Genomic DNA, 27,336 nt, shown 5'->3' with positions numbered 1-27,336 from the left:
GCTGACGATGCCACAGAGGGACACAGAGTCAGCGCTTCTTACGAAGCTATTAGAAAACAATGGCCTGGGGACTGGCTTCACTTGTCTCCTGTTTAAGCTGAAAATCAACAGGCCTGCAGAAGTGAATTGCATCATTTTGCATCTTGAGAACATCAGCGGCATCTGCAAGGTCCAAGCTGCATGCCACAGCTGCTGTTAGAAGCCTGCTTCAATGATGTAGCTGTCAGCGCTTAAAAAAATCTCTGCAGGTGCCCACATGGTTGCATGGATGCACATGTTCATATTCCAAAAACAAATGGTAATACTCCAAATATTCCAAATATTGAAGATGATGCTTCAAAGCAGAGATCAACTGCCGTGCCAAGTTATGAACGATGGATCAGCTCAGTAAAGACACAGAAAAGCAACAGCTTTAAAAAACACAAAGCGTAAACATATTTTTAATGTATTTGTTTTTGTTTTTTTTATTTATATTTCCTGATTGAAATGTATTGTAAGGTCATAATTTGTCATTCATCACATTACATGGCATGATGCACCAGGTCTACTACACCCATTTACAGGAGGAATACACGGAAACATACACAAGGTTTTACAATGGGGAAACAGGAAGTTTAGCTCATTGCACTTACAACAGTGAATGGAACACTTTGTACTCATTTTTAGGCTCTCCACCTTTTTCTGTATTTTATTTTCAACCTTTTACTTCATTCAATTGCATTATTTTATAATTATTTTAGTTTTTTTTTTACACACACATTTCCAATGTCTGCTTCACCCTCTCCCCATCTCCATAAAATCCCCCCCACCCACCCCAAAAGTCACATGGAAGCCAGGATATTTTTCCCTTTTTTGATTTTGATGTTCTCATTTTACAAACACGACATGTATAGAAACTCTACACAGACCAATATGTTTATTTTTTCTCATATCCGAATACAACTTTTTTTTAAAATGAGTTTTAAACAGTCCGCATGAGCCAGCCACATACGCACAACGATGCATTTTGTCGTTTTATTGATCAAATCAACATCTGATCTTGTTCGTTATGTTCTCTCGTTGTTTTTATACACGAGTAGCACGAGTCTGGGCAGGGAGTTTCCGGCTTGCATACGCTCCAGCTTGTGTTGCCGTTTTTGGTGTGCAAACGCCTCTCTCGTGCCTCTCGTGCGCGCGTGTGTGTGTATGTTTGAGATTTACATGGCATTTACATGTTGTTGGTGTCTGTTTCGAAGCGGACTCTAGCCGGCTCTCGTGTGATATTTACACTGGAAAAAAAACACGACATGGCAACCTGTGAAGTGGGAGGTCAAAGGTCGAAGGGGTTTGTGTGGTCAAAAGGGGGTGGGGGGGAGTAGTAGGGTTGGGTTAGGGCGGGTGTCCAGGTCATGCACTTGTCCTTTTTTTTTTTTTTTAACTTTAATGATTCATACAGGTAAAAGGTGACAATAAATGATCCCTGATGGTTTTACAGTGAAAGATGGACTCTCTCGTGGTTTCATTTGTTTCGGCATTTAGCTTCTTTTACAGCCTCTCACCCATGAGACATTTACACACACTATACATTTTATATATATATTTGTGTTTTAAAATCGATCTAGGGTCCTACTATACGCTCACTGTCTTCATGACCAACAGCAAGACCAGTGGTGACTGTTACTACACTATGCTCTGTACAAGCACTGCATGCTACCTTTTTTTGGTTGAGCGCACACACCCGCGGGAACGCACGCACGCACACACACACACACACAGTCTGGATTTCCCAAAAGCATTTTAAGCTGCATTTAAAGACAGCTCAAACAGAGACACTGTGTTTATAACTCTATGTGGCACTCTGTGGCACGTTCACGCCCAATTCAGATACAGATCAATGTCACAAAGGGTTAAAGGTCCAGATTGTCTGACTGTGCATAAATGCAGCTTTATTGCTGAGACGTTTCAGATTCAAAGACACGTCGCAGATGTGGTGGAAGAAACCTCTCGTTTAGCTTCACGTCTGTAAATCTGCCAGAGTTCTCTATCCAACTACTAGAGTTTTGTTCCAAACGGTCATTTGAAATAATATTCCTGCTCCTGGCATTGAGGAAAAACTCCAGATTTTTCTGTTTGGAGGAAGTCCCTACAGCAGATTTCATTCACGATTTGGAACACAACCCCTCAGAGTTCTATGTATCTCTAATATTGTTTACATTTGTGCTTCAAACGCCATTGAAAAACCCAGCTGTGGATTGGTTATTTTTGCCCACTGGTGATTGCTGTGGTCTGAACAGAAGTCCATTGCATTCCTGGTTATAGACGCACACCACGCAGAGTATAGACAGAGACCACGACTGGCTAGAGGGCAGTAACAGGATGGCTTTCTTCAATGACCAGTATATTAGTATAAAAGCCCTTGCTGCTATGCATATTTAAGTCACCTTCAGCGGCTGGAGCAAAAAAAGAAAAAGAAAAAAAGAAACCGCCACGAACACGTTTTCACAGTTCCTGGGATTTATGTGCTCCAAATATTACAGACTCTCTCTGACTGGCAGCAGCCACGATTTCACCGGTGTCGTAAGCGATCTGCTTTCACTGCGCCTGCACAAACACACCCATTATTATCTGTTGTCTTCTGAACATCTCCGTTGCGATGCTGCCTTTAATGTGTGCTTTCCTGAGGCAAAAGTGATTGAGGATTGTTTTATTCAACATTTTATTGGATTTTTTTCTTTCTTTTCTTTTTTTTTTTTTAAACAAACTTCCAAAAACATACGACATACTGTACAATAGTGGAAGTTGGTATTAACTTGGGTAACGTTAAACTCTCTCTCATATTGTTTGTTGAAGCCTTATCTTTTGTTGGTGAAGTCACCAATCCGACGGCAGCGTATCCGTGATCTCTGTTTGGGTTACACACACTTAATGTGCAACTTAGAATGAGGCTGAAGAACCGTGGTGAAAAAGCATATAGGCGACTTATGTACAAACACAGTTTCTCATCGATATATCTATAAATTTTAAACCTAAATCTCTCTTTTTCCTAATGCCAGCTCGCTTTCTATACCCGCTCCGTATGATAAAATAAACTCTTACATAGACGAATCATCTATAAATGATAAATGTTTCAGAAAATAAAAACAATATATACATATACTAGCTTCTTGTCAGGCCCTGCTCAAATAAGACTTCAAAGGTATTTATAGTTAAGGGATACTTTGATACTGCATAAACCAACTCTTTAAATCTGGATTTCAATAAATAGATTCTTTTATAACTTGCTCTAATAAGCTGCTACCAGTGCAAACCAAACATACACACACACACACGCACACACACACGCACCCACACGTACGCAAACTCCCCTGTTTCACTGCTTAAATTCTGCTTTGAATAGTGTTTAATTTCATAGCCTACAGCAGTTTCTTTTGTTAAATATAATCTATAGGTTTTGTAATAATTATACATCTGAACTTTAAATTGCTATGTCTATATCCTTTAATTTTTGGTGCTTCATTATCTGAAAAAAACAAAACTACAATTGCACATTAGGTAGCTAGCTAATAAGAATTCTGGGTCTGGTTATTAAATTAAAAACGGGAGACCTTTTCTTCTTTACCCCTGAGCAGACACTTACCATTTTAGGGAATATATTGAAGTATATCATAATCTGTCTCTTATAATCTGTTAATTCTCTATTTTTCCTTTATGAAACTGGATTGCTTGGATGCGTTCATGACAACCGGGATTTTTGAGTCCCTGCTAAATAGTTTTCAAATATCTGCACCTGCTGCTCTCTCCTTCCATTTCAGCTATTTTTTTTTTTTGGTTTGTGTTCATTGGTAAGCAGGTTTTGACTCTTCTCTATGTGAGCTACTGATTGGCTGGAAAAAAGAAAAGTCACTTTGTATAAAAATATGAAACTGCACACTTCATCAGCTTTGCCTAACATTTGATAGAGAACAGCCTGATGCATCTAACTCATCAAGCAGCATATTTTGTTCAAATCATAGGTGTAATTTCCCAGCTGCCATGAATACATCTTTGGTTGCAGAAAGGTACCCCAAACATTTAGGTTAACATGAAAAAAAAGAAAGATCCATCTTCAGATTTCCCTTACAATTAACCAGTTTCATACACAAATTCACAGAATCCTCTTATATTAATCTACCACAGATATCAAAACAAATGTGATATGCAAAAAAACACGTGTGACTTTCCCCCCCAATCTGTGTGTTTCACTTGCCTTTTCCTCTTCGTGATTTTCCAAATATGATTCATTGCATAGAACGACTGGAGATGAGAGGTCGCCTCTTCTGCCCACCATATTTGTCGTGATTAAACTCGTGGTTGTCTTGTTTTTTTCCAGGGTTTTTTTTTGTGTTCCTTTCCCCTCCACATTAGATGATGGTTGTTAAATACACGCATACAGAACCCGCACACACGTACAAACATTAGGAACAGAACGATATAGAGGTGACTGAGGTTTTCTGCGCCGGGACGCATGCGAAGGTTCCCAGCGAGTGTTCACACAGACAATATACAGCAGAAGTTGGTTGGTTCCATTTAGTTTTGCTGAGGGCCTCGCGATGATTGGCCTGACAGAGTACATTTTGAGTACCTTACCACAGACCCCACAATACACTGCAGGAGCAACAGCAGGGAGAACACTGACCTGAGAAGATTCCTTGACAGCTGGCAGTCTCAGAGAGAGGGTTTTTTTGGGGGGAGGGGGGTAGAGTTGTCGATGCCACCAACGATAGAAAGTTAAAGGTGGTGGGGGGGGAGGCAAGTGACTTTGTGTGACACAACCAAGTGTGTTAATTTCTGGTTCTTCAGTCACAATTCTTTTCCCTTTTTGACACCATTTAGAGTGTGCTTTCATGTGCACATTTGACAGAGTGAAGGCGCATGCTGACAAAAACTCGAGTGCGAAGAGCTCGGATGAGCCTTTTCCAGCCTCCCTAAAAGGAGCGTTGAAGTGGCCGGAAGAATCGTCCTCGGGCACAAACAACTCCCCCTTCCCCTGACTCCCGACGGGAAATGACGTCAAGTTCAGCTCTGCCTCAGTGTGTGGACTGGTCTGCTTTTCGAGTGCCTCTGTGCTGCCCTGCAGTGCTTTTCGATCAGACTCCAGCTGGCTTATGTAGCAGTGTAACACTCCAAAACAGGTTACTGCCGGTCGGAGGGAAAGATCTGGGCGGACTTGTGGTGATCAGGCAAACTCCTGCTCTCTGGCACAGCAGTGTAAAGAGTGAATTTTGCGGTACTTTTAAGTCAGACATCGGTGGTAAGTTAGACAGATGGAGGCAACACATTTCTATTCCACCAACTCTTGAAATGACACATGATTGTGCTCTTTACTTCATCGCCTCTTGCCCTATTGCTTTTATAATTATTCACAATAAATAAGAAGTCAGGAAAAATCAAATGGAAGGGGGTAAAAAAAACAATAGAAAATGAAAAATAGAAATGAAAAATAATATCACAAAAAATTATCAAAACAATGTCAATTTAAAAAAATAGAAATTAATCTCTCTGTGGCCAGTGTTCCAGCTGATGTTACTACATAAAAAAAAAACAAAGGATGTGACGGATGATGTGTTTACAGGATATCATAAAAAAGTATGCCACTGTTACCTGAAAATAAAACATGTAAAAATGATTAAGGCGATACTGGTAACCTGCAACATAAAACCAGGCAAATTAAAAAAAATAGATTAGAAAACTAAATAAATCAAAAGAAATCAACAAAAGTGACAACCACCTATGACAACACGAGCAGTATCCGAGAAACAAATTTTGCAGAGATTGCCACAAGCACTGCAGGCTAATATTGTCTTAATGGCTTTGCAATGGCTGGTTAAAAAATAAATAAATAAATAAATAATCCAACCATTTATAGCTTCATTCTACATAACGAACATAACAAACAACAACAAAAACTCAGTAAAAGTAAATGCTCCTCTTATTCCCGTGGCCGGATTCCTGTGTGTTGCTTCAGTAATCTCTCTTTTTCGTTACTGTTTATGTCGATGTGTTTCCAGTGTCTTTATGGCCTCTGTTAAGTAACGATGAACAGTGTAAGGTCTTGGATATAAAGTTCCATGCATTCCAAATTTCTACATTTTCCTTTCTTCTTTTCTTTTCTTTTTTTTTAAATCCACTTCTTTAAAGACATGGCGTGGCGTGGATCGTTTGACGGGGACTGGAAAGAAAGAAGAATCGGCATTCAAGAAATGCAGAGAGGTGAGGAAGAGGGAACTGTTCCGATCTGGAATGTAGATAAAAACAGAGCAAACCGTGGAAAGAAATGCATGCCAACACGCTCCCTCTGTGTCGGCCAAGTCATTGTCATAGTCTTATTCATTCAGAGAGACGTTTCTGTTTCTTCATTTTGTCAGCAAACAAGAAGTCTTTAGTACCAGAAAAACCTGCAGTTCTCCAACGGTTTAATCCGTTTGCCCCACGCTTTCTTTACTTCGAAAAGAGACGGAAAAGAGGAGAGAGGGGAGTTTGGTTGATACTTTTCCTTGTTTTAGCAAAGGACTATGAATGCAAAGATTCCTGCATGCCACCAGCTTGGTAAAGCCAGCATTTCCTATACGCTGTTAGCGGGAATGAACATCAGCCCATGACAACAGAACTGCATCACCCATATACACCAACCATATTTCCGTCCACTGATGTTAAATCTACATGGAGGGCCTGAGTTGGTTCCACGTGTCTCCCTCAGCTGTGGAGATCTCCAAGGAAAACCAAAAGCAAAGACCAATTTTAGCTCCCAGTTGCTCTTTTGGATTTGGAAGAACTGTGGGTTGGTTGGTTCAAGGACTCTGCAATATTCACATCTGCTTCTTTGGCTGGGACTGTCGGATGGATGAAGAGACTCCTTCAGAAGATGGATCCTGGCTTGGACTTTATCTAAAAAAAACAAAAAACAGAAAAGGAATTTTATCAAAATATAGAACACACCCCGTTTGGTCTGGTGTCTCTGTATGTATATGTTCATAAAAGTCTACTGTTAGATGCATTAGCAGTGGTGCATCATTTGCTACCGCACCAATATAACCCACTGTAACTTTGCTTCACCTTGTAAAGCTTATTTCTTTCACATATGTACAGAATAACCACTATTTACAACATCACAGCTGCTGTCCTTTTGACATAGAAGGCACAGAGGGGACAATGGATTGAGTCCAGATCTTTTGTGTGAACTATAGACAAGGATAAAGCAGAATAGTGTTTCCCTGTGGATATACATTTTTAAATGTTAAAGACACACAGACATTAAAGGAATTAGTCTACACATTTGTACTGATGTCCACTAGAGGGAGTGTTAGTCTAAGGAATAGACTGCCGGTCTTGCTTGTTGAACAGATGCACACAAACACACAAGCACATAATAACAGTGGATAGTAAGCACGCTCCCTTACTGTATGTCTGCACATTAGTGAAGCAGAGGATTCTCACGGAACAAAGCTAATAATACTGTAGCAATAATTTAATACTCAGTGATTTTGCTAAATAAAGTCATCATTCTCACCAATTTGTGCTTACAGTTTCTACGCATTTCACTTTTGCAATTAAATTGACGTCACACCTGTGAGATTGAGGTCTTTCATTGAGAAAAAAAAGAAGTAGTGCTGAGTCTTGCTCAAGAAATCCTGTTTTCATTCACTCAGAACTCTTTCCTGCTTCAGCCTTAAAAGTCAAAGCAAATAACAAAACACTCCAGTTTATATGTGCAGCACAATGTAATCAATTAAATGCAAAACTCCTGCATGTTCCAGGCAATCCCTTCTCATTTGCATGTTCAGAGGAGAGAGGAGTAGAGGGAAACAAGATATAAGCATCACAGATGCTCAAGCCACCTCAGCTGGTTCTTTTCACTGTGGAGGACTAGCGGCTCAACTCTGAGTCTTGACTGAATGGCCAACCTTCTCCCCCTTTGGCTAAGAAAGACCACAGCCACCCATTAGCGGAAACACATCTCTGCTTTTTGTATTCACGGTGGTGACCGACAGCTCGTGTCCGTAGATGAGGGTATTAGCATAGATCGACCGGCTTCACTTTCACATTCAGCTCTCTCTTCCCCACAACAGATCTGCATCACTGCAGACACCACACCAATCCATCTATCACTCTCACTGAGATCCTTCTACTGTGGGCAACAACTCCCCCTAACCTGGGGTGGGCACTACACTCTTTTCAGCCTGAGAACCACACCGAGGTGCTAATTCTCACTCTCGCACTCAGCTGCAAAGCGCTCCAACACAAGCTGGAGGTCACTCGGTTACATCGACAAATCTTCTGGTAGAGTCCAAAACCCAAAGGGAATGGGTTTGACTTATTACTGGCCAAAGAGGCCAGATACCACATACTCCTGAAGCACTCACCACATGAACCCCCGAGAGATGTGATTGATTGCCTTCCCTAGGTCTACAAAACACATGCAGGGTAGTTGGACGAACTCCCACACACCCTTAAATATCCTTAGGGGATGACTAGCTGGTCCAGTGTCCTGTGACCACAAAGAAAACTGCATTGTTTTCTCCTGAATCCAAGTCTGACTAACAGACAGATTCTCCTCTTCAGTACCCTGTTGAAGGTTTTTCCAAGGAGGCAGAAGAGTGTGAGCCCTCTCTAAATAGAGGGATCCCCTTCTTGAAAAGGGGATCCCTCTATTTAGATTCCCACCACAGTCTGCCAAACGAGAGGCAACAGCCCAGACCTCAATTCAGTGTTCCAGAAGCATGTCAATCAACAACATCCAGAACCTTAAGGAACTCAGGTGGAAAGTCATCCATCTGACAGGTATGGCCAAAAGAGGCTGTTTAACTATCTCAGTGCCCTCATCCCACTCATCCCCAAATTCAGCTTCCTCTGTAGAAGATATGTCAAGCATGGCAGGTTTTTAAGTAATGTTACCAAAACATAATGACTGGAGCATCTACATCATCTGCAAATCAGATTAGCATAACAACAAAGGTTTCGTGTTATTTGCAAAATGCAAAAAATGAACTCATGCAATCCATGAGCTCCTTTTTGTAAGTGATAGTACCAATAAAAATGTATTTCCCTAAAAAGAAATGGTATCAAATGCATATTTGCACAATTACTGCCTTCCAGTTTTCTTTTCCACTGTGCCTGACCCAGATTAACTGCTCCAGCGTGCCATATATTTATATGTTTCCCAGCGCCAGACTTAATCTGTTCCAGTGAGCACAGGCACCCAAAGGGCTGGTACACAACTTGAACACACAAACAAGGACAGTGACTCACACAAAGATGTATTAGTACGAGCACACAAAGACACACTGACTGAGTAACTGGACAGAGGGAGGAGACAGAGAAATATTGTGGGATGAGGGGACACTATGTGGCCAAAGGTATCTACACACATATTTCTATTTTGGTCTGTTGACTGGTTGATGATCGCTTCAGTCCTTATTATTTCAGATCGGGAAATTTGAAGACTCAGGTTAAAAAGAAATCATATTTAAGAGAAAGTGAGTGGAAGGCCCTTTCTTGTGTCAACGTGGCAAACCAGAGGGCCACAAAGAAATGCTTCCATGCTCGTAGGAAACAAATAGTTTATATCATCAAGAACGTTTAGGCTGAAATGAAAGATTATCACGGACTCAAGCAAGTATCAGTGTGGCCAACCTATTTAGTGTTCTTGTGGCTCAATGGGAGCAAACCCCTGCAACCAGGCTCTTTCCAGAAGACTGGAAGCTGTTTAACCAAGACATGAATGCACATGGTTTTGTCATGAGATCGTAACATAGGATTTAAGTAGTTTTTGAGTCAATGGCAGCTATGGAAGTACATTTGACATATAGCAAAGAAAAAAAAATGCAAGGATTAGATAGCAACAACTGGGAGAAAAGAAAAACAAGAAATCAATTATTATTATTTCTCCATGGGTGTTGGAAATTAGACAGAGCAGTAACAGAACAAGAAATAGGAGACTTCTACAGTTGATGGAGAGAAAAGAAAATATCTGGTAAAAAGAAAAGCAAAAATGGGAGCACGCACAGAGAAAAAAGGGACAAAAAAATGTCTGACAGCAGGAGTAAAATGACATATAGAACTCCCTCTGCAGCATTTAGTCATGTGGTGTGTGGCTGCAGAGCACTTAGAAACACATGCATGCACAAAAAGTCTCACACGTATATGCAATCTATAGGCTCATTTTATTATCTTTTATGGCACACATGCAACACTGCACATACCCTGAGCAACAGTAGCAACATCAATGCCTGCCCATTACCCCAAGTTGCTACATCTGGTGAGAAATATTTACTTAAAAAATTGGATCGGTACTTATTTGATTATGAAAGGTACGAGGAGCTGGGATGGAGGTGGGTTGCAAAGTGGCTTGTAGACATGCAATTTTGAGCAGAGCAGATCAATTCATAAAGCATTTCTATGTGACATTCTCTCACTGGATGTGTGAAAGCGGGTCAGGCGAGCCATCAGCTACTTACACTTCAACTGTAGCATGTAACTCGACTTTGTGGTCTACCTAAATTAACCCTATGATTTTATATTTGGTAATGTAAGTTTATGCATATAAATACATGGTTAAAGTTAGAGAGAGAAGTGTGGTTACAATATAAAAAAGCCATAAAAAGCAGATGCCATTATTTAACCAAAACTACAATATCCCTCTAATATAGTTTTAATATTTTTTTAACTAAATTGTTTCCATCAGTGGACTAACAAACAGAACTGTGACAGTAACTCTGGCTGGAATAGTGCAGTCGTATAAAGTTATTCAGTAATGTGATTAATATGTGATCTAAAAACAGATGTCTGAAATTTATACACAACACATACTTACTGTTTAAAACACTTTAAGTACTTTTTCACTTACAACTATTGGTATAATTGATTTATATTTAGGTAGTGAGGTTGTTGCACCTTCTGACTTTTGTGATGTTGTCATCAAAGTATATATAAAAAACTCCCAAAATATACCTTGGCCTTTTTTAGATTCTGACGTGCAGTCATTGTGCAATGTCATCAAAACAAAGGAAAAAGATCAAGTATTTAGGCAAACATCTCATTTTATTAGTCTCACTGTCTCACACTGAGCGTTGATCAAAGACAAACACTGATAACGGTTTAGCTAAATTTCGGAGCTTTAGTTCTCTTTGGTTCATTGAGCAACAAAATGAGCTGCCAACCGTATTTGGATCCTATTTGGAGTTTGATGTTTTGTTGCCATTTCATAAATCAGTGCAACAGTTTTAGAACTGGCAGCTTTCAAGGTGCAATCCAAAATAAACCAACTGGTTTTAAGCTTTTTGAGAAACAGACAACGCGCAGATAATCTCCACATGACAAAGGCTGTATTATGGACGCGACAATTTACAGATGTACACATTTTTGCTTTTTGTGTGTGTGTGATAATTATCGTTATTATCACAACAGTGACTGACATACCACAAAACACTTGAGGAACTTGAGAATCTGAAAAGAAACATTTTACAGGGAGGCTTTCCACGGATGAAAAGATCTTGATGGATCAGTTAGGTAAAGTAAAAAGTAACTCACTGTCTGGCGTGTCAGAGAGAGCGGTGTATTCTCTCTTCCAGTGCGTGCACAAGCTGGTAACATGAAGCATCCAGAGGATTTCAGTCCTTGTTGGCTGCAAGAGGAAGCAGGAGTATTTTAGGCATCTTACAAAGTACATTATATTGTATGTACAGGGATTTTTTTTAGTCTTTGCACATTTGTCACACTTACATGTTTTAGATCATGAAATAAATTGTAATATCAGACAATGTTAACATGAGTTAGAGAGGTCAAATTCACTGCAATTTCAGAAAACACCAGCAAAAAGTTTAAGCTTTGTGAGTGTTGAGTACTCACCAGTTTGCTCAGCTCTCCTCTCTGTTCCCCGCTCTCTCTCTCTCCTTTCTCTCTCTCTTTTAGTAAAATAAAAGCAGGGGGAACGCAACAGGTTTTTCTGGTATGAGGCCTCATGGCTGTTTGAATAGTCCTGCAAACACACAAATATTCACTTTGAAAAGTCAGCATATCAAATTGCTAGTGCTACAAAAAGCAGTACATTAGCTTACAAATCATTCAGGGGGAGAAATTATGCACCGGTGTCTGCAGTACATTCATCCTTTAAAAAAATCCTTTTTGTGTAAAGGCCCAGTAAGCACAATTAAAGGTATTTACAAAACCTGCTCATCACTGTCTTATTTATTTATCAGGGTTCTGCAAATTCAAAATGACTTGAATTTGCTTTTATGTCTCAAGTCAAGAAATCATTTTAAAACAAATACTATCTCTTCCAAATCAGTTGTCTCAAGTCTACAGCTCCGGTGGTCGTAGTGAGCGCAGCATATGTACATTCAGCTGATAACCTGCTGCGTACACAAACAGCCTGTGTGATGCAAAACTGTGGGTCATAGTAGCAATTAGCTGTCATTGTCACTGTTAAATTCTCACCCTGCTTTCACAGAGCAGCAAGAGGACCAAATATAAATTAGCACTAACACAATGACACTGAGACACAGACACACTGCTCACACACTGATTCATGAACACACTGGCTGTTCTGTGTAAAACCATTTTAAGCCGCCCACTCCCCACAGCCTGCAAGAGTCAACACATAACATGCTCCAGCTAGCTGTCAAAATCCCACCAGACTTTGAACTAGCAGCATCTCGCAGAGTTATTTTTATACCTAATGTCTGAGATGCACTCGTCCACTGAAGACAAGGAGAAATCTTTCCAGGTCTTTGTACATGAATCACTGACCAAAAATACAACTGCTGTCTGATTGTGTTGTACTATGACAATCAAGAAAAGCGTGCTATTTTTGTTATTCTTTTTTTCTGTCTGTGCTTTTTATAAAATAAACTGTGCAGCGACAGGACAATAAATGAAAGAGAAATTCTATTATTTACATATTTTATACATTATCTGCTGTATCTTATGGATGCGTGTCTTTGTAAAGAGCATGTAGGAATGAATAGGAGCAAAAAAAAGGGAAAAAATACCTTAATCTTAGCACCTCAGAAGAAAGAGGTGAACTTCTTGCCAAAACCAGAGATCGCTGGAGGAAAGTGGACAAAAACGGAGAGTTAGATGAATGTTGCAGATTTCTCTGTGGGTTATTGAGCAATAAAGTAAAATTGAGTTGTAAAAGTTTCTTTTTTCTAACAGTTATTTATACTTTATTATCCTTTTTATCGTAATCAGTTCAGTACTAGATTACAACCAATTTTATGTTTAATGCGCTCTCTCTGTTTTCTGCTGATTCATTGGCGTTACCTTCTCCCAGTTTGCCAGCCTGCTCCGCGGCTCCTCCAGGCAGGATCTTAGAAAACATGCCTTCTCCTTCCATGCCCGGTTGACCTGCTGCAGCACTGCCAATACCACCAGGTCTAGGAGCAGCTTTGGAGCCTGGACAGAAATACAGCGAGTGGAAGAAAGGGAGAGGATGATGGGATGTGGGAGAGGAAACATGGCCAGAGACGAAAATACGGAAGAAGACTGAGTAGAGGAGGAATCTATATTTGTCCAGATTTCATATTCGGTGGCACCTGTTAGCAAATATGAATTTTATGATGGGATCTGGTGTCCGGTGTTGTGTGTCTATTTACCGAGCTTTAAAAATTAGGGCAGTAGAAGAACTGCATCGCTCATCAGTTGCCCTGTTGAGTTTTTTCTGCCCTTTAAGTTTGCTGATTTATTTGATTTATTTGCTTGCCTGCAGCCGTTCTTTGGTCATTAGGTCCCCTCGGATAGACCTACATAGGCTTCCTGTTTGCTGATTTCCTTCCTTAAGAAAAATTAGCTTCATCCCATTTTCAGCTGGATCTTCTATCTACTCATTCGTTGAGATGTTTAAATAATTGATTTTCCAACAAAATGGCAATTTCACTAAAATATTAATTAGCCTTTGATGTTCTGTCCCAAAACAGCACCAATCCAGGTGCTATTTTTAATTCTTCTTCTTTCGGTTTCCCTTTTACGGGTCACCACAGCGCATTATCAGCCTATCCTCCATCTCACCCTATCCTTATCATACTGTTCTTTCACATCAACATGTCCTTCCTTCCTGCATCCATGAATCTTCTACGTGATCGTCCCGTATATCCACTATCCCTCCTCTGCACATGTCCAAACCATCTTGCTCAACCTGAGCTGTCCCTCTGATGTACTTGTCCCTCCTGATTAGTCCCAATGAAAATCTTAGCATATTCAGATCTGCCACTCCAACTCGGCCTCCTGTCTTTGTATCCAAGCTACTGTCTCCAAACCACAGATCATAGCAGGTCATAGTGGCTCCACCCACTTTCTATTGCTTTGGCTGGTTGACCCCAGGTATTTAAACTCTTTCACCTTCACTACCTCTACTCCTGGAATCTTCACATCACAACCCTATATTGTGTCTTGCTTCTTCTGGCTTCCAGTCTCCTCTACAGTGTGCGCCTCCACCTCTACACACTCTTCTTCCTGCTCCCTACTCTCACTACAAATCACAGTGTCATCAGCAAACATGACTCCAGTGTCAGCTCATCTGTTAAGCTGTCCATCACCACTTCATTATAATGTTTTGTAAGGTTATTTCTAAAAAAGAAAAATGTGAATTTTCTGAATTTAAAGTTGAGCAATTAGATTCACATGATTGGACTAAAAATTAATGATTAAAAATGAAGAATGTTTTTAAAAAATCTTTCATGTCCCTCGATTTATCCATGTATGAAACAAGTTAGATTAGCTGCTCTCCCTTTAAGGTCATCCTCTCTTCAGTATAAAGACAGAAGGAAAACAACTGTCTGTAACCAAGTTTTAAGGGCAGCGACCTCAAACTAATGATCGATTCAGTATTGATTCATTTTAATAGAAAGTTACTAAAAATGTTAGAAAGGGGTAAAAAAGCATAGATATTATTTTGCGAGATGAAGATTAACACAAATACTACTATACTATTACCTAACTAACACATTATGTCGTGACTTGGCATATTCATGAGGAATTACTGCCATGAAGTGAAAGCCCTCCTGTGTGTTTTTCCACTGTTGGATTAGCTGCAGATTAATCTCAGATTAGATGAAAGAGTGCGCAGTGGTTACATAATTCAGACATAGTGGGAAGCAGTTGGCAAGTTGTGGAATTTTGGGATTCTGTGTGTTTTGTGTGTGTGATGAGTGTACAGTACCTATGCCTGTGAGCGGGGGCTGGGCAGTCTTTGAGGCCAAGACAGGTGCTGCTTTTGCTCCAATAGCTGTTGCTGGAGGTGTGTCGATCTTGGGCTGGAGGCAGAAAGAGATGGAGAGAGGGGGAGAGAAAAGGGTCAAAGTTCATCCATTTAGAAATACTGACATCCCATGTTTACCTTCTTTTCACTGCAAAAAGGTTGGAAGTAGAAGACAGTCAGGGAAAAATGTCTGTCATGTATTCACATCGCTGGTGGCAGACAGGAATTGGAGGAATGTGGGATTTAGTTCTGTTTACTCGAATAAAACTTGAATGAAAGAGTGAGACAATACGAGATAAAAAGAGAAGAAGACAGCTGAAGTGATAGATAAGAGACGGAGAGACAGAAGCAAGACTGGAGAGAAAGCTGCTCCCTTATTGTGTTGTATTGTGACAGCTCACTGAATGATGACTGACTGAATGATGACTTTCAACACTGTCAAGTGTCAGTCTGAGGGTTTTCTCTTGAGGTGGGGTTGATTCACAAACCCAGAAGAAGAAAAAAGTGAAAAAACATATCTACAGAGTCAATGCACCCTGACATTGGTTGTTAAAGTCCCTGGAGCCCTCCTGGGGGAAAAGAACACTCTTTTGTACTAATTTGAACTGTCCCCTTTTTAAGGGGACAAATGGACTAAAACCACACACTGGAGCTTTTTCTTTAACTTCTCACCCTTACACACTGATCAGACATAACATTATGACCAATGACAGGTAAATACTAATAACTAATAACTATCGCTTCATCATGGGGCTTGTTAATATTAGGGTGCAGGTGAGCATTTTGTCTTCAAAGTTGACGCGTTAGAAGCAGGAAAAAACGGCAAGAGTAAGGATTTGAATGAATTTAACAAGAGAGAAAATGTGATGGCTAGACGACCAAGTCAAAGCATCTCCACAGCTGCAGCTCTTGTGGGGTTGTTCCGGTCTGCAGTGGTCAGTATCTATCAGAAGTGGTCACAGGAAGGGACAGTGGAGAACCAGTGACATGGTCAAGGGCAGCCAAGGCTGACAGATGAATGTGGGGAGCAAAGGCTGGCCCGTGTGGTCCGATCCAACAGATGAGCTTTCCAGCTCAAATTGCTGAAAAATCTAATGCTGGTTCTGATAGAAAGGCGTCAGAATACACAGTGCATCGCAGTTTGTTGTCTATGTTGCTGCACAATCACAGACCAGTCAACTGACCCCTGTTCACCACTGAAAGAACCATCAATGGACACGTGAGCTCACAACTGGCCCACAGAACAATGGAAGAAGTTTGTTGGCTCAGTCTGATGAATCATGTTTTCTTTGACATCACATGGATGACTGAGTGCGTGTTCGTCGCTTCACAAGGGAACACGTGGCACCAGGATGGACTTTGGGAAGAAGGCAAACTGGTGGAGTAAGTGTAAAGCTTTGTGCAATGTTCTGCTAGGAAACTCTGGGTCCTGCCATTCACCTGGATGTTATTCCCTGATGGCCGTGGCCTCTTTCAGCACGATATTGCACCGTGCCTCAAAGTAAAAATGGTTCAGGGATAGTTTGAAGACCACAACAACGAGTTTGCGGTGTTGACTTGACCTCCAAATTCCCCAAATCTAAATCCAATCAAGCATCTGTGGGATGTGCTAGACAAAACAAGTTCGATCCATGGAGGCCCCACCTCACAACTTACTGCACTTAAAGGATCTGTTGCTAACATCTTGGTGTCAGATACACACGCAACACACCTTCAGGAGTCCCTCGACAGGGTCAGGGCTGTTTAGGCAGCAAATGGGGAACCAACGCAACATTACAGAGGTGGTCATAATGTATGCCTGATCAGTGTGTTTGATACTTTTAAAACCCCTGGAAAGAATTACTACTAACTACCAAAGTAAAGTTTTATATAAAAATGCTTCATTTCATTTCTTTTCTTTTCATTTTTTTATCTTGAGTTCTGATGTTGCTGTCAATCAAATCCATATTTAATCCATTTATTCCCTTGGCACTCATCTATGTGACACAAAGTTGCCAGTACTGGAGCTGATAGGTTCAGTTGATTTATTTGAATCTGCTGTGTCATTGTGATCAGTTTGAAAGTTTCTGTGCTGTTGTGTCCCTCTCTCTCAAACCCCCACCCCGACACCCCACTGCTCTGCATTCAACATCTGAGAACTAAATGGACAATGGCCTCAGGAAAGATACACACCAGACCATTTCTGATATCCATCACAGTAACAGCTTGGATTATCTGAACACAGGAAATATGAACCAGTGTTTGGATCCCTGTCATTTTTATCTTTTATGATAGACTGGCTCCTCTGTTTTCTGTAAACTGTGTGTGTGCGATTTATTTAAAGCTTCTATTTAAAGCAATCCATAAATAAACCTGACTTCAAAGACAGTGAACTGTTATTTTTAATCCCAAAATATGCTGCATCATTTCCATTTCATTCTTTTTGCTGCTGCAGAACATAGGTGATGCATAATGGTGCACAATGCAGCATACAGAATTTCATTATTTACAGCCACTTAATCAATGCTTTTTAATTACATAATGGACCCAACATAAGAGTGCAAGTGAATGAGTTCACACGCTGAATAATTATCATACCGCAATTTTTTTTGTTTTGTTTATGGTTTCCTGTCAGAAGCATTTGCAAAACCCATCCCTGCATAATTTTACATCAGATTTTATGAACAATTTCACTTTTCATTTTTCCTGCTGACTTTATACTAATGTACCAAAATGAAAATCATGAACACCCTTCAGCTCTGAAAGCACATTATGAATGATTCTGGGGTAGTAATAACCGGCACGGTGATAGTGGCTTTGTGAGCTTGAAAGTCATTCATATATTTACTAAAGATTGAATGAAGAGAATCTCTGAACTATCTCAGGTTTTGGGTTAAATGTCAGAGTGAGATTTTTTTGCTTCAGCTAGAAAAATAGATTGACATGGATTTCTGATTATGGAGGAAATGCAGGGTGAGAATAGATTTTTGCAAAGAGACTTTATGAGTGAGAATTTCTTGAGCATCTAGCAGACAGTGAATCAGCTACGCTGAGTTATCAACTGCCTCTCTGTTAATCACAGTGTAAGATAAAACTTGCCAGCAGAGGCGAGGCAGAATTTCAATATACTATCTGAACTGGGAGGAGGACCAGCTCTTATCTCGGGGACTGTGGAGGGACAGTGGAGGATGGAGGAGTGCAAAGGAGACAAGTGGAGACAAGCTGAAAGTGAAAGGGCTGGAGGACTAAAACAAAATAAATTGTTACTGTGCAGTAGGATGGCATATGTAATGTGAATATTGAAAGATATTTTTGTAATGGTCATGAAATACTTCTTATGTTACTTCATAAAACCAAAAACATCCTTTTATGACATTTTCTTCAAAATGTCAAATACAAATGTGAATTGAACCATTTGAGTGCACCGAAAGATGCATATTTTTTATTTTTACCTCATACAGAATAGAAAACAAAACAAGCCTCAAATCCTTACTTAGAAGAGTCATCTTTTCTTTCTGGACTCACAATTGTGGATGTTGTAGTTCCTGTTGGACCTGTCTGCCTGGCTTGGCCCATGGGTCCACCTGCTGGTCCCATCTGCCCCGGTTTGGCCTGGCCCTGTCCCATTCCCATTCCCATTCCCATGCCCATGCCTTGTCCTTGGGCTTGGGGCTGCTGCTGGGAGCTGTTGGTTGTTGTGGCACCGGGCTGCCCTGGTCTGGTTGCTGAAGTCTGGGCTTGCTGCTGGAGTTGAGCCCTCTGTCCCGGAGCCCCATCTGTCTGGGAACCCGGGCCACCTTGCCGTCCTGATCCCGTAGGCCCACCAGCAGATCCCTGAGCCCTAGCAGAGCCACTGCCAGACCTTGAGGAGCCTGAGTGGAAAAAAAGGGTGTTTTTTATAAACAGTTTGTGGCTATTGCTTGAAAATGGACTCTTCTTGCCAATAAAAAAACAGGACATTAATTCAGCACTGATTTTTTCTGCAGCTACTGCCTGAAGGCCTGTAACTGTTGTCAAAACTGAAGGAATGATTGGCAGCTGAAAGGATTCAGTCAACACATCTTTGACCTTTGCGTCATCTGTTTCTTGTCTTGTGCACACATTTCCAAGTCGGTTATGCAAGTTAGATGATTTCCGCTACCATCTTCCACAGAGAAAGTTATGCTTTTATAAAACCAAAACTACAATGTACTGATAAAAGAAGCGGCTTACTCTGGCTTTCTCTTATAAAGTACTTTCAGATTTTATTACAGTGTAATAGTAACTGACAGGAAACACAGGCATGAGATGATGACACACAACAATGTTGTGAGCATAGATGAAAGCAGTGATTTAATGACTGCAGTGCTAAGAAAACAGCCATGGTGCTGCCTGCAGATAGCACATTTCTTGGAAAACATGTGCCTGATATTATATAGTTAATTAGAAAATGTTGATCCCTGAGGGAATATATGAGTGTAAAAAAAGCATCAAACACAATCTGAACAACAGGGGTTATTAAATACTTCTACCTAAGACTTAAATGATTTAAAAAAGAACACGGTATTAACTCCAGTGCCTGCTGTAGTTTCATTTTTTAAGACACATTTATAAAAGTGACACAATCATGTGTTCAGTATTAAGGTTAAGCTCATGGATCAGCATTATTAGATCAGACACTAAAAACAAGAAACGAGCTTCATTAGTTAGGGATATATAATAGTGCAGGTGCTATTATGAAAAAGTTTTGAGATTTATGGCGAAAAGCAATATAAGTGTTTTTTTATTTTAAACTAAACTAACTGAAACATACTTCAGTCTAATCTATATCGCCCACATAAGCAGTATCCGAATGAGATCTAATGCTGTTGTTCTCAGGAAAAGGACTTTTAGTTGATGCATCTTTTACTGCTTCTTCATTGTCTTTCATTATAAAGACAATGACATTATAACGTAGTGTGTAATATAACATTCAATAATATATAATTGCTTTCAATTCTCAGATAAATGTGCAGTTAATTAGAAAATATAAATCAATTGAACAGTCAGTCCAATAATCACATAATCAATAACTTAGATAAACTCTTTCTAGTCTGTACAATATTTTGCAATATACTTAAGTCAACGGGTTTCGAATACACTGTAATTAACCTATACATTGAGGTATAAAGTACAAAGACTGCGCTCTAATCATGTTTGACAAGAGATTCAACATTCGTATGTACCTGGTGGCTGCCCCTGCATGTCCACTGGACCCTGGGACTTGCTACGTGAAGACCTGTGTGGGTCGCCCTGTCTGGAGGAACGCTGGCCATGATGATGCCCAGATGAGTCGCGGGAGTAGTCGGAAGAGTGGTACCCACCGGATCTTGAGTCAACACGTCTTCCTGTAGATGAAGATCTTCCTGAGGGATCATGGCGCATAGATGGGTCTTTGGGGTGCCCCTTAGAGGATCTTGAGGACCTAGGCTCATCTGAATGACGTGAGGAGGAAGAATGGCGGCTAGAACTGCCATGGTGTCTGTGGTCGCGAGATGATGAGTGTCGCCCTGTGTGGCCATACTCATCTTGGGGCCACAGGTCCTCCTCAGGAGGCTCATCATAATCATGGTAGGTGTGTTTGACACTGTGCCGGCTCCTCCCAGAGTGGCTGCTACCGTAGTGACGAGAACTGGAGCGTGGCTTCTCAAACCAGTCGGTTTCTTCTTGGCCCAGATGGTAGGCTTTGGAAACCGAGAGCAGATCACAGTCAATCTCCATGTCGTTCGGAGACAGCGGCATGCAGGCTGAAAGAAGGAAGAAGGCAGGAGGAAGACCAACCGCATGCAAAAGAAAAGAGTGGGTAGGGGTAGACACAGAAAGAAGGGCAGAAAAATAAAAATAAAAGTTTTACATCCATGCACTTAACACTTAAAACATGTAAACTTCACACAATACAAGACAATATTACCAGAATAAAACAAACACTGCAAAACTGTCTGCTTTGGCTGCTGTTTTTGTGTTCATTTCAAATTAAAAGCCAGTGACAGAGGAGGACAGATATCCTGCACTAAGACACTGTATAACTGCTCTGGCAAGACAAAGCAGGTATATAAAACAGTCAACCTCTATTTAATTGCTGATTTGAGACAATAGCACCTCTTTGACGGAATAAATATCAAACCTATAGGGGGGGACTGTTTTGCAGTGTAGATCCAAACACATGTAAAAACATAAGTAAAGATAAAAACCTGTAAAGAAAAAACAATGCATTTGTGTCGTGCAAAGACCTTTCAAGTGAATCAGAGTGTAGCGAATGACGAAAACGACCACGCCGAAGAACCATGCGAGTTTGGAACAGACAGACGACTGGACGGACAGGCGGAAGGACGGACAGGCAGGCAGACAGACAGATAGCAGTCCACTGATACGAGAGCTCCGAGTGACTCTCAGGATGACGAAAACATTAGCATGCAACAGCTATATCTGTCTCTTTTTTACTTTCTTTTTCTTTGCTAAGTCTAGCCTTTGGGTGGGTGGGGGACGTTTAGATAAACGTTGGGAGCAGTAGAAGGTAGTGAGACTGTGTGGGATTTCATCTCCCACAATTACCTTCGCTGTCTGACACAGCGCAATGATAATCGTCTATAAAGTATGTATCATCCGATTTGTAGACGTGTGTCCGGGGAAGGTCCCTTATGTGGTCTTGAACATCTGGCAGCGAGTGACTGGAACCATAATGGCCATAATAGTATTTACATCTACCGCTGTGACTGTCATACGGGTCGGGACCTAAACTTGACGATCGCCCAGAACCCATGAACCTCCCCAAAGGACTCAGGGGACTCTCCTCTTCAGAGTATTGTCGGGTTGGATGGCGCCCCCTGTAGCCAGATCGATAGGAGCGGTCGTCCCTCTCATAGGATCGGCTGCGATACCCGGAGTAGTCCCTGGCTGAGATCTTGTCCATGCCGTAGCCAGTGGAGCGGGAACGGCCAGTGGAGGTGTAGTAAATTCGATCGTCCTCATCCACCGTCATACTATAGTATCGACTACCATGAGTGGTGCCACTGCCACTGTCGTAAGCACTCCTCTTAAAACCGTAATCCTCGATCAGCTGGCGTCCTCGAATGTGAGAGGAGGGGTAAGCCGCACCTGTCACTGAGGAATAGGAGGCCAGGTCTGCCTCCACATCCCGTGCCTCCTCAATCGGGGAAAACTTGGAGATTTTTTGCTCCATACTCCCCAGCTTCCTGTGCTTGCTGCGCTTGGATGACATGACAGCAGGAGCCAGAAGGGTTCTGGAGGACGGTGAAGGTTTCTGTACCCCAGAGCGGATGCTGCCATGTTTGTAGTCGAAGTCATAGAAATAGGGGGATCCCCCACCCATGCTAGCGCTGCTGCTGCCCCCTAGAGGTCCGTGCCTGTAGCTGCTCTTACCCCTGCCATGGTGGTCGTACAGCTCTTCCTGCATCGCTGCTTCCTCCTCGGGTGCCCTGCCATAAGAGGAGCTGCCAGTTCCCCCACGCGTCGTGCCAGTGGTGCTGCTGTGGCTGTGGATGTCGCCCGGGTAACGCCCACTGCCGCCATGATGCATCATGTCCCCTGTCATCGTGCCCAGCCCATCTTTTGCCGTCAGCTCGCTAACATCATCTATCATCATGTAGTTCCTCGGAATGTTTTGCTCTAAACCAGGAGCCCCATACATCCCATCTGCTGTGCTGTAGGTGGAAGGACTGTCTACAGAGTGCCCGTAGGCATTGGACACAGTGGAAGTATACTGTCCATATGAGCTGGCTGTGGTGGTGGTGTAGCCATAAGTATTAGCAGTAGTTGTGGTATACTGGCCATATGAACTTGTGGTAGTGGAAGTATATTGGCCATATGTACTGGGGGGCATTGTTGAGTACCCACCGTAGCTGCTGGACACCGGTGCTGACCCATAGGGCCCATACGAGCTTGCCATTGTTGTTGCTGCAGTGTACTGAGCATAGGATGGGGCTCCACTGGAATAGATAGCATCCTGAGCAGTAGTGGTAACCACAACAGTAGGGTTGCTAATAGTCTCATAGTTGGTGGGCATCTTGTGCTCTAGATCGGCCAATGAAGTCTGCCTCGGTCTTCCTGGATGAACTGTGAGGATATCAACTTGGGGCTGACCAGGGTATGGTGTGGTCTGGCTGGGGTAGGAGGACACAGCGCTGGGATAGGGTGAGCTGTGGGTGGGGTATGGTGGCTGACCGGGTGGTGCTGGCCCAAAACCTGTATGCCCTGGCTGAGGCTGAGGCTGAGGTGCAGCTGGTAACCCCATGTCTGTCTGGGGGTATGGGGGCTGAGTTTGGGGGTAGGTGTGAGAAGGATATGAGGTTTGAGGTTGATAGGTAGGTCCAGGAGGGGGAGCATGGGTTTGAAGGGGAGTGGGTTGTGGCAGTGCCTGTGACTGTGACACTGTTGGGTAGGGAGGCTGGTTGAATGTTGCAGACTGGTATGGTACACTTGGTTGCTGAGATGGAGCTGCTGGTTGGCTTTGGGGGTACTGACAAGAAAGGAAGGACGAGGTGGGTGGGTATTGGGCTGCGGTGTTGAGGTCACTGGTGAACTGGCTGAGAGGGGCGGTGCTTGGTCTGGTTGTTAGTAGCCCATTACTCTCATGTGACGCAGCTGCAGCTGCTAAACGTAAGTTATTCAACTCACTATCAGACATATAGTCCCTGGTGTCCCCCATACACCTCAGGTAGGCAATATCCCTTCTCTCCCTCTCCTTGACCAATGTCTCCTTCCTTTGGTGGATCCCCAGCTCAAGGTATCTCAGCTTAGCATCAATTTCTTTCTCTTCTTCCTCTAGTTCAGCTTGCTGCTTTCTCAGCTTGGTTGACTCTTGCTCCACGGCCTTGAGCTCATGGGTGAGGTCTTTGAGGAGGCTGGCTTTCGCAGCCAGGCCAGACCTGGAGCTGGGCTTGAGGCTGGGCACGGAGGGCAGGTAGACCTGTTGGAGGGCTGGTGTCATCATGGGCAGGTGAGCTGATGTAACAGTCTCGTCTGGAGGAGGGCTAGGCAGGGTTCGCTTGACCTTGCGGAGCAGTGAGCTCTGCTGTAGGGCTGCCAGCTGGAGAGAGAGAGACAGAAGAGAGAGAAAGAAAGAAAGAGAGACGGGGGAAGGAGTGGAAGAGGAGAAGAATATGGGGGGGGGGGGGGGGGGGGGGATTGGTGATGTAAAACATCAGATGTGGGGAATGAGGAGATCAGTGTGATAACAGTGGTTAGGAAGATCAATGGAATAGGAATGGGGGATGGAGAAATGGGAGGTGCATGTGTGTTGGGGGGGGTAAGTGAGAATTTGAGATGAACATGGCGAGGTATGGATAATGGGGAAAATCAATAGCAAAGATAGATGAAAAAACAGGTGAAGCAATTAAGCAGAGCAGATGAGTGAGATGTAAAAATGGTTGAGGAAACAAATAAGGTAAAATAAAATAAAATAAAATAAGAAAAATAAATTAATGTACAGGGTTATAGGTAAAGGGAGAGAGTTGGCGGGAGAGATGACATGCACAAAATATGAGTAGAAGAGGAGGAAGGGAGGAAGAAAAACTCAAAAAGAGAAAAAAAGGGGTCAAAGAACAGAAGAAACAAGGAAAGGACGCAACGACAGGGCCATATAAGGGAGACAAAGGAAACACACATAGACAAAAGGACAAAGACAACAGGAAACAAGAGTGGAGTTTGTGTTAGCAGACATACAAAAACAGTGAAATGAGTGGCAACTGTGATAGAGTATTCCATTAATTTAATAGCTACTAATGCAATGAATTTCTCTTTCTTTTTTTGTTTTTACAGTTTTGAGTTGATATTTTCAGAAATTTGGGATTTATACCTTTATCTTAATATTTTCTTAATAATTTGTTAATTCTTATAAAATAATTAGTAATGATGAGACCAGTAAACAACCTAAGTTTAATTAAAGGTTGTGGAGACAGCATGTAGTTTTGTTATGCTAAAATCTATATTCTTACTTAGAATGCACCATGGAATAACAAAAAACCCCAACATAATAGGCATATGAAGTACAGTATAATGAAGCAAATGAATATACTGGAAGATATAGCTGGATTTAAAGGCTGGCTAAATGAACCACCATGGCTTTTACAATTTTCCACTGTAAAATCTACTAAAAATAGAGAACAAAAATTAGGATTATCATTGATTTTTGATTTAGCTGTAAATTTTGACTGCTTAATATTGAATTAATAAAATGCTGAATTTGTGTGGGCTTCCCTGTCAAAACCAGTCAATGATGTGACCATCAAAATAATCTGTGTTTATCTTTGTCTTTATACTGTGTGTAAATAATATATCATCCCATTTGTTCCTACCAAACATATATTGAAATTGTAAATAGATCATAGTGTGTTGTGTGTTATTTTTCATTTCAGTCTGTGTGTAGGCGGAAGCATAAAGAGAAATCCCCTCTGGGACCTATTATTTTCACAATCCTAACATGGAGGCAGTGAAAAATACACTATGAAACACTTTTCAAAGGGTCAGAAGAATACAATGATATATATATATATATATATATATATATATATATATATATATATATATATATATATATATATATATATATGTAAATAGGTACAGTTGGGGTCAGAATGACATTTTAGAGGATGAATGTCATTTTGGATTTTCTCTTTCTACAAAAGATCTAGACAAAGACCCAAACTTAACCCTGAAAATGAAAGGAAATATCGCTATGAACTGAGAGAGTGCTTACTGCGAAAGAAAATATCCCTGCTTCAAAATCTTAGCCTTCAAACAAGACTGAAACTTCCAAATCCTTTCTGGAGAAAAGCTTTAGGGTCAGTCGAGACAAAGATTGAGCTGTTTGGCCGCAATCGCTACAGGTTTGTTTGGGCGAGTAAAATTCAGGAGTTCCGATCTAGGAAAACAGTGCCGACTGCAAAGCATGGTGGTGGTAGCATCATGTTTTGGGGCTGTTTTGCTGCCAGTTGTGCTGGTACATTGCATAAAGTGGATGGTATAATGAAGAAGGAGGACTACCTCCAAACTCTTCAACTTCACCAATGGTTCAATGGTTGATTAACATTAAGCTTCTGGTATGTCCTATGTCTGAAAATTTTTGGACTATGCTTCGAAACTGGGTCCATGCCAAGAAACCAACCAAATTAAATAAACTATTCTAATTCTGCAAGAGAAAAGTGGTCAGATATCCAGCCAGAATTATGTCAGAAGCTTGTTGAAGGTTAAAAAAACATGCAGTCATGATGCAACCAACTGAGGAAGATTCAACCAAATATTACTGGGGGTGTATATATACTTTTCAATTTTCAGTCCAATTCTTGTTCTCTAAAATCGTGAAAGATGTATGATGTATAATCATTTTACTGAATTCAACAAAATCAATAAAAGCCCCAACTTATACATTTGCATAAATCCATGACTAGCATATGTAAACTTCTGACCTCAACCATACATCACAGCATTAAAAACAAAACAAAACAATAACTCTCACCCAGGGAAAACCGGATGGGTAGTTGTTGTTACCCAAAACAAGTTAAGTAACATCTTTGCCACATTTCAACAGAGTTGAAAGTTGGTTGAAAATTGAGAGGTGAAGAGTTGTTCTTAGGGTATTAGGGTGTGTGTCTTTGGCTTTACTAGGGTAGATTTTACACTCATTGACACCAGCTGTCATTGTTAGGACAATTTGGCTGAAACAGAAGAGTTAAAATACTGTTTCAGTCTGAGCTGCTATTAATAACGTAACATAAACTTCAAATGAACATAATGTACACTAAAGCATTCTTAAGTAATTGCACTTAAGCACAAAACAGTCCTGAGATCTACTAGTCTACAGTCTGTGCACGAACATTCTAGTAGCATCTGTATCAAATGTGACTGTTCACATATGTTTTATTGGTCCTTTTTTTAATTCTATTTTTTTTCCAGACAACCATTATACTGTCATATTGTAGCACAGTGTTTTGTGGTGGCATTAATTAATTCCCTAAGCTATTGTTGTTAATTGATTTTCAGGTATGGTTGTTGAGACAATATAGGTAAGTATGTAATGTCCATTTAAAAGAGTTATTGCTCCTGCTATGCGAGCAAGGGAGTTTCTGTTACCATTGAAACAGTTTAAATACACAGAATGGGTCACAATTATG

The 27,336-nt window shown here is 41.3% G+C and overlaps 1 protein-coding gene across 3 annotated transcripts in view; it reads right to left on the bottom strand.

The window, feature by feature from the left end:
- Window positions 1-820: 820 nt before the first annotated feature.
- bsna (bassoon presynaptic cytomatrix protein a) overlaps window positions 821-27,336 on the bottom strand; it is a 169,085-nt gene continuing 142,569 nt past the window's right edge. Inside the window, exons 9-17 of one of the 3 annotated variants that reach the window (XM_082517578.1) lie at window positions 21,761-24,254; window positions 20,395-20,892; window positions 18,716-19,062; window positions 15,173-15,266; window positions 13,279-13,410; window positions 13,005-13,060; window positions 11,863-11,992; window positions 11,545-11,638; window positions 821-6,903 (exon numbers count right to left, since the gene is read on the bottom strand). In XM_082517578.1, the coding sequence (XP_082373704.1) occupies window positions 13,020-13,060; window positions 13,279-13,410; window positions 15,173-15,266; window positions 18,716-19,062; window positions 20,395-20,892; window positions 21,761-24,254 (3,606 nt within the window). In that variant the 3' untranslated portion in view covers window positions 821-6,903; window positions 11,545-11,638; window positions 11,863-11,992; window positions 13,005-13,019. Of the gene's footprint in view, window positions 6,904-11,544; window positions 11,639-11,862; window positions 11,993-13,004; window positions 13,061-13,278; window positions 13,411-15,172; window positions 15,267-18,715; window positions 19,063-20,394; window positions 20,956-21,760; window positions 24,255-27,336 lie in introns of all 3 variants that reach the window. The other 2 variants (XM_082517579.1, XM_082517580.1) reach the window with 2 other exon arrangements.

This window comes from Aulonocara stuartgranti, assembly GCF_965226115.1.
Source record: "Aulonocara stuartgranti genome assembly, chromosome: 20".
In the NCBI taxonomy this organism is placed as follows: Eukaryota; Metazoa; Chordata; class Actinopteri; order Cichliformes; family Cichlidae; genus Aulonocara; species Aulonocara stuartgranti.
This window is presented reverse-complemented; position numbering and strand designations above follow the sequence as displayed.